This window comes from Furipterus horrens, unplaced genomic scaffold, assembly GCF_987537825.1.
Source record: "Furipterus horrens unplaced genomic scaffold, mFurHor1.1.pri manual_scaffold_11, whole genome shotgun sequence".
NCBI lineage: Eukaryota > Metazoa > Chordata > Mammalia > Chiroptera > Furipteridae > Furipterus > Furipterus horrens.
This window is the reverse complement of record NW_028327181.1, coordinates 76,392,238-76,403,427: the sequence shown is the minus strand read 5'-3', so window position 1 is coordinate 76,403,427 and position 11,190 is coordinate 76,392,238. Positions and strand designations below refer to the sequence as shown.

At 49.0% G+C, this 11,190-nt stretch overlaps 1 protein-coding gene across 1 annotated transcript; it reads right to left on the bottom strand.

Annotated features, from left to right (window-relative positions):
- Positions 1–7,668: 7,668 nt before the first annotated feature.
- On the bottom strand, positions 7,669–10,269 carry HOXB1 (homeobox B1). Its single transcript, XM_090292118.1, has 2 exons — positions 9,687–10,269; positions 7,669–8,982 (listed from the first exon to the last, which is right to left on the bottom strand). Exons 1-2 carry the CDS (start codon positions 10,267–10,269, stop codon positions 8,654–8,656), a joined length of 912 nt encoding a protein of 303 aa, XP_090148244.1. The 3' UTR covers positions 7,669–8,653.
- Between the last annotated feature and the right edge of the window lie 921 nt (positions 10,270–11,190).

Genomic DNA, 11,190 nt, shown 5'->3' with positions numbered 1-11,190 from the left:
TTTTTCCTGTCTCCTATGTCCTTTTCATTTAGAAGAAAGAGGCAAAAGAAAGACCTATATGTATCACAGATAAACCCTCTTCTTATTCAAAAAGAGAAATTTTTAAAAATAAATTTTTCTCCAGTGAAATAGAGTTTTCTTTAGAAAGGGATGACTTGGGAAGACACTCAGATTATTTTTGGTGGGTTTATTTAATGCATATTTAAAAGTTTAAGTTTTTTCCAAATAGGTTAGGATGTTGAACCCAAAGGTAGGATTGGTATTAGACATTAACTGAATGCTATTTTTCTTTAAGTTTTATATCTGTCCCATTGTTCTTTATTATTAAATTGTAAAGATTAATACAAGCTCTTTTTCTTTTTCCTACTCAAGGCAGAAAGATACAGACAAAACCTACTAAACTCTGAATCCAAACACCCAAATGAAAACCAGGAAAATCAGCCTGCTGTTCTGTGACAGAAATGTAGATTAGTTATGTTTGGAATTTTGTGTGTGTTTGTTTTGCCTTGCCTCAATTTTTGCTTTCTGTGTGAGTGCTTAGCCACACACCACTGAATGTGGGAAGGTGACTAATTTCTCAACTCCTTTCGTTTTCATTTCTATTCTGGGAATTCTGTAGAGATTGACTGAGAGACTTTTAGCAAAACACCCTCTTACTTTTTATGTCTACGTGGAGAATTCTTCTGTTTTCCACTCACACTTCTCAGAAGGTTCATTTTGCACCACTTACAGCCGAAGTACAAACTCCAGAGAGTGGGAGAGAAAGAAAAACTTCCCACGCAAGTAACAATACCTATATCCCTAGCTTGTTTTCTCTGGCTGTTGCAGACACATTTGCAAAGCTGTGTTTCTGGTGGGGGGCACAAGTAACAATGCTTGTTTTTAGATAAGTCTGTAATTGTGTGAAGGAGGCCAGCATGGCCCAGGGAATGTGTCAAGGTGTGGATTTCAATGGATTTCCAGATATTTGCACTGCAGGTGGGAGCCTGCAGACACAGCAGAGCCTTTCAAAGGCATCTTTGTAATTCCCCATTTCCAGTGCACCCAAATGACTGAATTTGAATTGCTGAATAGAGACCCCATGCTGGATTCAGGATTTGTCCCAACCTACTCTACTCAGGACGTTGGCTTCCTCCAACTCTTTCTAGTTCAGCTCCCTGGGCAGGGTCTCTCCTGCTGAGCCCCAAAGGTGGCAATTAAAAATTGAGTTCTGGCTGTGGCTGGTGTAGCTCAGTAGATTGAGCACTAGCTTGTGAATCAAAATGGTTACCAGTTTGATTCCTGGTCAGGACACATGGCTGGATTGCAGGTCATGTCCCCAGTTGGGAGCATGTGAGAGGTAACCAACCTCACACCTATGTTTCTCTCCCTCTCTTTCTCCCTCCCTTCTTCTTCTCTCTCTAAAAATAAATAAATAAAGTCTTAAAAAAAGAAAAAATGAAAAGCATTGCCTTTAAGTAAAAAAATAAATAAAAACTGAGTTCTGGAAATGACTGAGTCTCAATAGAACAGACAATAGAACAGATATTGGAGGAACTGAAGGCGGGATGTGGAAGGAAAGGAAGTTCAGGGCTGGAGAAGAATGTAGAATAACTCTTCCTGCAAGCTGCTTGCCTGTGTTTCCTTACATACACCCAAAGGCTTGTCCCCTGAACAGCTGGTTCTCCATATTTTACCTCTTCAGACTCCCCATCTGGAAAAACAAAAGCACCTAGCAGAGGCAGCGAGCTGGACAAAAATGGGGAATCAAAGAACTCTGGCCAAAACTGTTAGAACCATGCCTAGAGCCCTTGAACCTTTGCTTTCCTTCAGGTTGCTACTGAGGCATTCCCTCCCCCAACTTTGTTCTTATGGGTTGGGGGGCCCTAATCTAGCGCTCTAACCTCAGGATAAAGTGTAGGGGAGGCTGGACAGGTGACTTTCCCTTTTTCTTGACAGTTTCCCTTCCCTTGTCCTGCCTTAAGCTAGGTTCCTGTTTCTGTGATCAGGATTCATGTGTGTAGATCTATGGTAGCAGGAGTAAGCAACAGGATATCATCAGTTCCCAACAATTTCCACTGATGGTAACTGGCCAGGCCAGACTGGGTGATCTTCCTTAGGGGTCTGAAACCTTCTACAGGTGGCCTTCCATTAACATTAAAAGTAATCCTTCTCACTGTCCCCTTTAAGACCCAAACAAACCCATGCACTCATCCTGTATGAATTGACTTCATTGGCCCTGAAAGGGGAAGTCATCCCAAACATTTATTTTAAAGATCAAAGGAAATCTTGGTCCATTCATGTATAAAGGGCACCTGACTTGGCCGGGGTGAGCTGGGGAATGGAGAATAACAAGGAAGGCTTGTCTGTGACCAGAGCACCTTACCCGAATCTCTGGGCAGAAGGATGGCTTCTCTGTCCCTTTTCTACCTGCATTTTTACCACTCTAAACATCCAGGTGGACTCTTCAAATCCTTTATACTTCCAAAGTTGAGTCTTTTCTTGACTAAAGAAAAGCCCAAACAAAACAAACAAACAAAAACTGTAGGCAATTTTGGGAGCACACTCACCCTGAAGCTAGAAAGTGAACTCTGCCTTTAACAAAGGGAAGGAAGGAGAAAAAGAAAATGCCTCCCAACCCCCCTCCCATCTCTAATCCTGCTTCCATTATCTTCCTATCAATACATCGACTATGATTATACTCTTGGACTAATCAAACATCTGAACCCATCATCATTTCAGAACACCTGTTTGGGGGTGCCTGCCTTCTAGACAGGAGAATTTTGCTCCAATATTCACTTATCCAACAAATATTTACTTAGCATTCGCCATATGCCAAGCATTGTTCAAGGCATTAGAAATGGAGCAACAAACAAAACAGACAAAAATCTCAGCCTTGATGAACCTTACATTCTAGAATGGTAGGAAGAGAGAGATTGTTTTTATATATGGTTGCTGGAAACATGTGTGTCACTTCTTTATTGTATCAACTCTTTTGGTGTCTTTGGAAAGAGTCCAAACTATTACAAGTTTACCAACTCTCTCTACCACTAAACATAGTCTATAATACTAATAACATGCAGATATGTAAATGGCCCTTTGCAGTCCTGGATCATCATCCCAACCCAACAGTATCATTTTAGCCAATCTCCATGCACCTCTTCCCTAAAAGACAATTATTTTCTGAGTCTTCTCTCCTCTGGGAGGCCCAGGCTTCTGGTCTGGCAAGAGTGGAGAGACGAGGGCATGACCCCACGACCAGGACCCTTTCCCCACCCCTCTGGCCTTAGCAATCCTCTAGACAGGCTGCTAGCTAGGGCTGGGGGGTGGAGGGCCTGCAAGCCACTGCAGGGCTGAACTCTCTATGAACCAGGAAGGGAAGGGGGTGGGGGTGACAGAGCAGAGACAGCAGGAACAAGCTAGGCAGGAGGCAAGGCTTCTGGGCAACCCTCTCTGGCTGAGTAAATATTGAGCCCCCTCATCTCCAAGGTGGGGGTTGAAATGGAGCTGTCAGGCCCGAGTAAACTGAAGGAAGCTTCAAGTCTCAGAGGAGCAGAGGGCGCATGCTTTGTGGGACTCCTTCCCTCCTCGGTTCCCCTCGAGGCAGGAAGAACTGCAGGGCTCGGAATTGTCTGGACCCAGGCCAGTGATCTTTAGAATTTAAAGGAAATGGACAGGGGGTGGGAATGGGAGTGAGGGTGAGAGTGATATTAATTAGTTCTAACTAGGCCAATAGACTACATTCCACGAGATGCTTCCCCTCCACACAGACCACTATCCTATTCCAGACCAAGTTTAACATTCCTTCTTACCCATGTCTTCTTCTATCCCCAGAGGAAAAGTGAGTCAAGCTGCAGCGGTACAATTCAACTTGTATTACACACTGAAGAAGCAGGCCCAGAGAGAACACGCAAGAAGCCCTCGGTAGAGGACACTCTGGTATCCCAAACTCCTATAAAGTTCTTTCTCCTCTGAAGTATCTGATCCATTTGTTTCCTGATGAAGAGAACGACAGTGAACAAGAGCTAGGAGGCCCATCATTGGGCTGACGTCTACAGCTGCTTGAGTCTCTCTGTTCTCCAAGAAATGGATATTAAATATTTTTCATCACTAGCTCCTGCCCTAACCAGGTCTCACTCTGATTATGTAAAGCAAAAGCTGAAGCATCTGGAATACTGTGGTTGAGTCATGCAAGGAAGTCCTCGGAGCCAGGACTAAACCATCAGGAAAAAATCTGGCACAGCCGCAGGGGTGCCAATGTCATAGACTACATGAGAATGTGCTCCCCGAGTTATGCAATGAGGCTGTCCTGCCAAGAACATGTCTTAGTATGATATTTTACTTCCAGTGAATGAGTATTCCATGGGACTACCCTAAACCCTTTCGTTCATCATTATTTTATTCCGTAGCTGCAAGTTTCATGATTACGGTACTAGATGGGTCTGTGGGTGCGGAGCAGGAGGACCAAAACTGAAGGACATCTGCTTCCATCGTGCCAAGAACAACTCAGGGTGAACAAGTAGTAGAAAAAATGTCTTATGTGAATCTCTACTGAACACTGCCAGAGAGTATTCTAACTGCTTCCCATATCTCATTATTCTTCAACATCCCCCATTTTATATCTGAAGAAATGGAAGCACAGGGAAATTGACTAACTGACGTAAGCTCACCCAGCTAATACGAGGAGGACCGCATTAATAACTAAGTTATACTTCAGAACCCTTGCCCTCCCCCACTCTAAATCAGGGTCTGCCTTCAAGACTTCTCATCCATCCTCCCAATGGAAAAGGGTGGGAAAGAGTATGGGAGGCTCAGGATAACTCTCCTCTTCTAAAAATGAGTAGGCGGAGACCTGAAGGAAAGGAAGGGTTCTCAACTAGACCCACTCAAGGTGTTCTCAGCTGCTAAGAAGGAATCCCTTCCTGCCTGTCCTTAGCCCCATAGCCTGTCTCCAGTCCCATACACCTATTGCGGTCAAACAACATACAAGGGTGAGAAGTGAGTGTGTGTGCACATCTCAAGGTCAAGATGTGCTCTGGAGTAGATTAGGGACCATAGAAAGGGGAGAGGACAAGGGCACAAGGCTGTGAGAAGCAAAGCTAGAAGGACTTGAACCCAGGTATACTGGACATCCCCTCAGTTCCCCTGCCTTCCTCTCAGGCTCATCTGAGTCCCTCATCTCAGTCATTCAGAGGTGTGCCAGCCTCCCCATCTCACCCTCTTCCGCTCCCCTTCCCACCAGCTCCCAGAAGCCCAGTGGTATTGGTGCAAAGAATGCTCACAGAGAAATCCACATTAAAAGTAAGGAGAACTTCAGGGGCTTTTAATTCTCTTTTTCTTGTCTTTCTTGCCCAGAAGATCAAAGGGTCTCACATTGGGAGAACAAATGCTGAAGAAGAAGGCAAACGAAAAGAGGGAAAGTTCACACTGGGGCTGAGAAACAGATGGTGCTGAGAGTTGGGTGGAGGCTTGCCTGTCCCTCCTCCCAGACAGTGGGGGAGGGGCCCAGAGATGCTCCTCGGAAATCTTGACAAGCTTTCATCCAGCCCTAGGGAGTCTCCCTCTCATGAAAAGTCAAGAAAAAAAATCTCTCTTAAAATTTTTACTTTCAAAACAAGGGGGTTTGTGTGTGTGTGTGTGTTTGAAATCTAGTAAATGAATGTATCAGAGTGGAGGAAGGGCTTTCAGATTTTGCCTAAAATGCACTTTCAGATCTCCTGGTAAATATAATTCCCTTCACTCCCTCAAGGGTGGTGAAAAACCCACCATTCTGAAAGACATGCAGGAATCTATGGCTGGAAGGTTTAACAAAGATCATCAACTTAATTCAATTGCAGTAAAATGTGTTTTTGCTTTGTTTACTTGTTTGACCATCTTCTTTATCGTTTGATAGGAAAATACAGGGATCTTTTCTTTCTCCAAATAAATGCCTCCTGTGTAGACTAGTCTGGGGCTTCAGATGCAAAGTGGAATCTTAGGAAAGACCAAAGGGAAAGGGGTCAGTAGCTTTGCATCTAAGGAGGCTCATGTTTATTGTGAATTATTTTGAGCCTGCCCCTCTGTCAACAGAGAATTGATGTGCCCCTCATCCTTCCCTGGGGGAATGTGATGGTTCCTTGTGCTATGACCAAAAATCAAATGGGCAGCCTTTCCCTTTACTCCAGTCCCTTCCATCACACCACCCTCCCCCAGGACCTGTCAGCCCCAGTCTGAGGCCCAGCTCCATCATCTTTGTGGTCCTGCTCTAACCACTGATCCAAAATTGTAGTGTCCACAATTACCCCAACAAGAAGGCCCTACTGGCTTACACTGAATGGCTCCAAGCAAGGGTAGCTTTGTTTCCACAGACACTTAATTGCTGTCCCTTCTGTTAAGGTGACCCCTTTGGGGAAGCCAACCTTGATGGCAATTTCAATTAAATGCAGAAAAGCAGTTAATAGATTTTTTTTTTTTTTTTTAAGACAGAGGGCAAGACAGCAGCCTCTGGGAAAGCTAACTTCTTCTTGCAACATGCTTCTTTTCCTCTCCAGCTGGGCTGTGCAATTATTGATAACCTTGCCTCTTCTGTAATGGCACCAATTTCATTAGGAAGCAAACACTCAGCGTTTCTTACACACATTCTTAGTCCTCTTTGCCACCTCTCTTCCTTTGAAAGGTCAAAAACTAAATAGATGTTGTGGATAAGTGTCCCCTTTGGTCCCGCTGCCCTCCAAACCAGCTGTCCTGGCTCGGAGGCATTTGGACTCCCTGGGTAACCGGAATCAATAAAGCAGGACTCTAAGCCTAGAGCCCTCAGGCCCATGTCATCTCAGCAGCACTCTGGGGCCAGTGAGCGATGGAGGTTTGTTGAGCCCCACCCCCACCCCACCGGGCCTCCGCCCACCAAAGGTTTGTCAGTAGGACCCGCCAGGGGACAATAGCTACCCCCACAGGCACTCTGTTAGCTTGTTTGGAAAGCCCAGAGGCTCTTTGAGGTAAAAAGGTCAGCTTGAGACCCGAATCTACCTAGGCCTCCTCAACCCACCCCCAGACCCTGTCCTCTAACTTGCCCCCCTTGGGGCCACCTTCCCCTTCTCCCGCACCCACCTCCACCGCCACTTGCCCCTTTTGCAGCCACATCCTTCCTGTGACCCAGCACCAGAGACCTGGAGCAGTCACCTAGGAGGATGGCACTGAGCTGGGTGGATGGCACTTTGGAGGTGGGCCAACTGCGCCAGAGCTGGGTTGGGGGTGAACCATCTTCTGAACTTTTCTCTGCAAGAATTGGTGGAGAGGAGGACATTCCACAGCCTCCCCACCCTGCTTCACTCCAGCAAATTCTTATTGGGCACCCACTCTATGCCAGGCCTTCCCCCAGGTAGGGAGGTGGGGTTGCCCCTTGCCTTCCTCCACACTTCCTGCTCTTTTTACACCTTTTTCTGTTTTCTCCAAACAGATCTGCCTTCGTCTCAGGACTTCTCCCATTTCCTCACACCACTTTTTCCTCCATCTTTGTCTTCCTTCTTCCAGTGACCCGGGAACTGACATCTGTCAGACCTGGAGGCCCGGGGCCAAGTCCTGCTTCAGATCCACCCAGTTCTTTCCAACCAACTCAGCCAACTCCTTCCCAGGGTTCTTGGCATATAAAGCCTCTTCTACCCTGGGGTAGGAAGAGAAGCAGGAGGGAAGAAGGGAAAACACAGACTTTATTGAAATGAGGTAGTTGGAGGTACAGAGAGAACCCAGCTTGCTCAGGGCTCAGGTTTCCAGAAATTCAGGCGGTGCCTCCACTGTCTCCAAGATTCAGAGAAATGCTTGCTGCTGCTAGGGGCTCTCACTGCAACTGAGCCTCCGTGTTCTGTGGGGGAGGGGGCAGCAGTGGAGATGGGGAGGAGGTTTTGGGGTTTTCCAGGAGGCAATAAATAGGGGAGGATCTAGTGGGGATGTGCCTGTGCCCTCCTGGTAGAGGCTTGCTGGGATCAGGCCTCGCACAGCCTTCCAGAAGTCTCCACGGTACCAAGCCCCAAAATACTTCCGTGGCTTAGAAATGAGGTCGCTGGTGGAGGGAGTCAGATCTCAAAAAACAACCTCTGGAGGCTGCGTTAGTGCAATACAAATGTGCTGGAGGGGTTAATAAAGTTAGATGGGGGGAGCTTTTTGGTCTGTCACAAGGCAGCGGGTGCTATTGTAAGGTCTACGGTGATTGAAAAGTTTAAGCATTTGAGATATGCCTGCACCCAAACACCTCCCACACAAGAAACTTCAAGGCCTTCTCTCTCTGTCCCAGGCTTAGAAGGGGGAGTTAAGATAGGAGTGAGTGCAGGAGGACAGTCCTTGCAACTCAAAGGCACGGAACAGAGCACACGGAAGTTGTAAGGGCAAGCAGAATTCAGCAAGACGCTGTTTGCTCCCACCCCACCCCAGTGCTGATACCCAGATCAAAGGCGAAAGGAAGCCCTTCCCTTCACATTTGACAGGTTACCAAGCGTCTGGTCCTGTTGGGTCCCCAGCCATCAGCACCCCACCCAGACCGGAGAAAAGTGTTTCCCCATGACCCCCAAAGGCAGCTCCAAACTGGGGCTCCCGGCCGTGGTTACGAATCTCCCATCAGTACAGCCCGGGTCGGGATTAGGGAGAGCGGAGGAGAGAGCTGGTGGTGGCGCTGGGGAGCCCCGTCGGTTAGGGAGGCTGAAGTTCAAGAGGTGACGGAGCTGGGCGAGGCCTCCGGGGAGGTGCAGGTCGACTGGTCGGAGGCGTCTCCAGCCGCTTCCTTGGGACAGCCTGGAGGGGCTGGGGGCACCCGGCCTCCCTCCCGCTCGCGCTTCTTCTGCTTCATGCGCCGGTTCTGGAACCAGATCTTGACCTGCGTCTCGTTGAGCTCCAAGGTGGCGGCGATTTCCACCCGCCGGGCCCGGCTCAAGTATTTGTTGAAATGGAACTCCTTCTCCAGCTCGGTCAGCTGCCGCGTAGTGAAGTTGGTGCGGAGGCCTCCGGGTGCGCCCAGGCCCTGCTCCGACACCTTTGCTGGGGGCGGGGCGGAGAAGAACACGTCAGTCCTCTCACCTTTCTCCTTCCCCTCCCCTCTTCCGCGGCCAGCTCTGCACCCCATTCACCATTCTGTCCAACTTCTGTTCTCAAAGTTCTCTTGGATCACCAGGCACACCCCATCCTCAAGGCAGTCGTCAAATCTAGAGCAACTTCTCCCACATTTCCATTCAGCACACCCTCCCACCCCCATTAGGCAAACCAGGTCCTAGGCCAGTGCTGGGCACACAGATCAAGAAAGGGGGTGGGGGGGGGGGAGACTTACTCTTTTTTTTTTTTTTTAAGATTTTATTTATTTTTAGAGAAAGGGGAAGGGAAGGAGAATGAGAAGAAGAGAAACATCAATGTATGGTTGCCTCCTGCACATCCCCAACTGGGGACCTGACTCACTGCCCAGGCCTGTGCCCTGACTGGGAATTGAACTGGCAACTCTTTGATTTGCAGGCCAATGCTCAATCCACTGAGCCACACCAGCCAGGAAATGGAGACTTACTCTTAAGGGTAAACCAGCACTCACTAGGTGGGGACACCTCACCTGGCCTGAGACAGGGCGAGTGCTGTTACCTGCCTCTACCAAAGAGTCTCAGAGAAAGGAACCCAACCTGAGCCCAGGACACCTCGGTGAGGGAGCAGCAGAGCCGCTCTGGGAGCCCAGAGAGAGAGGGGGCACGCCTGAGTCCTACCTGTCTTGGGTGGGTTCCTCTTAACCTTCATCCAGTCAAACGTCCGTGCTGTGGGGGTGCTGGGTTCTGACGAGCAGGGTGATTCCTTGTCCTCAGAGAGGAGATCAGGATACGCGGGTGCAAAGGTCGCGGCTGTCTGTTCTGTCCCAAATGGAGGCTGCGGCGGAGGGTATGGCCCCGGGCCAGCTCCACCGGTTCCGTAGCCGTCGGACAAACTCCCTAGCTGGGCCCCATAGCTTGAAGGATGAAAATAACCTCCATCTCCTTCTGGTTGGCCCAAAGGGTAGTACTGAGAAGGCCCATAACTGGGACTGCAAGTTGCTGGGGCATATCCTGAGGTCGCGGAGCTGGGGAAGGGCACCCCCAGTGCAGAAGGTGGCTGCTGGATGGGATAGCCAGAGTTCTGCTGGAGCGCGGGGCTGGGCAGCCCCTCACCATAGCGGATCTCGCTTGCGTAGCTGTCAACAGCAGCGGGAGCCGAGTTGGGGAGGAAGGAAGTAGGGGTGCTGTGGGCGCTGTAGGCGCTGGGTCCCCGGTTACAGAGTGGATACTCTAAGAAGGAGTTCATCCTATTATAGTCCATGCGTGGAGGCCGCAGGAGGGTCGGCCTGTCTTGGGGAGACACCCTCTTGCCCTACAACCTTTCGGCAGTATGTCACAGCGTTGGAGCTTGCATCCATGGCCTGGGCCAGCTCGCCCGGGGTAGCGCTCCCCCAGGAAGGGGGTAGGGAGTGGGGGTGGAGGGGTGCATGTGATCTCTCCCAGGCCAATGGGCGCAGTGGGCCAGAGTTTGGCAGCCCCAGCGCCCATCCATCACCCCCCAATCATTAGCATGACAAAGATACTTCAATCACCCGCAGCCCATCCATCTGAGAGCGACGTGGAAGCGTCAAAAACATCTTTCTTCAAAGACTTTTGGAAAGAAGGGACCAGAGGTGGGGGGGTAGAGAAATATTCAAGACTTTCCTCCCCTCCCAACCCCCAAGACCTTCAATAGGCTACTAGGTTATTAGATTTAGACAAATTCAACCCAGCTGCCCCTCACTCTTCCCACCCTCTCCGAAGGAGCCTTCTCCCTAAGGCTGTAGATGGGGAGGTAGGGAATCCAGCCTCCTTACTTTGCCCAGAACTCTTTCTCCCAATTTGTCTTGGGGTGATGGGCTAGGACAGGCGGGTGAGGTATGTTATCTTGGGCCAAATGGATGACTGTGAGGGAAGAGAGTGCAAAGACACCTAAGGGTGTGAGGTGGAGTCTAGAAGCTAGAGGATGAATTCATTAAGTGAGGGGTGGGAAACTGGCATTTCAGGGAGAACGACAGGACAGAAATATAGAGGGAGGATGAGAAATGCCCCATTTCTCTCTCCATCTCTCTGCATAAATGCTCTCTCCTCATTCATACATCCATTTCTCTCCCTCAGCCTCTCTTTATATTCCCTCTGTCTCAATCCATCTCTCTGTTCGTCCATCTCTCTCCATATTTATATTCGTTCCCTACCTATCCAT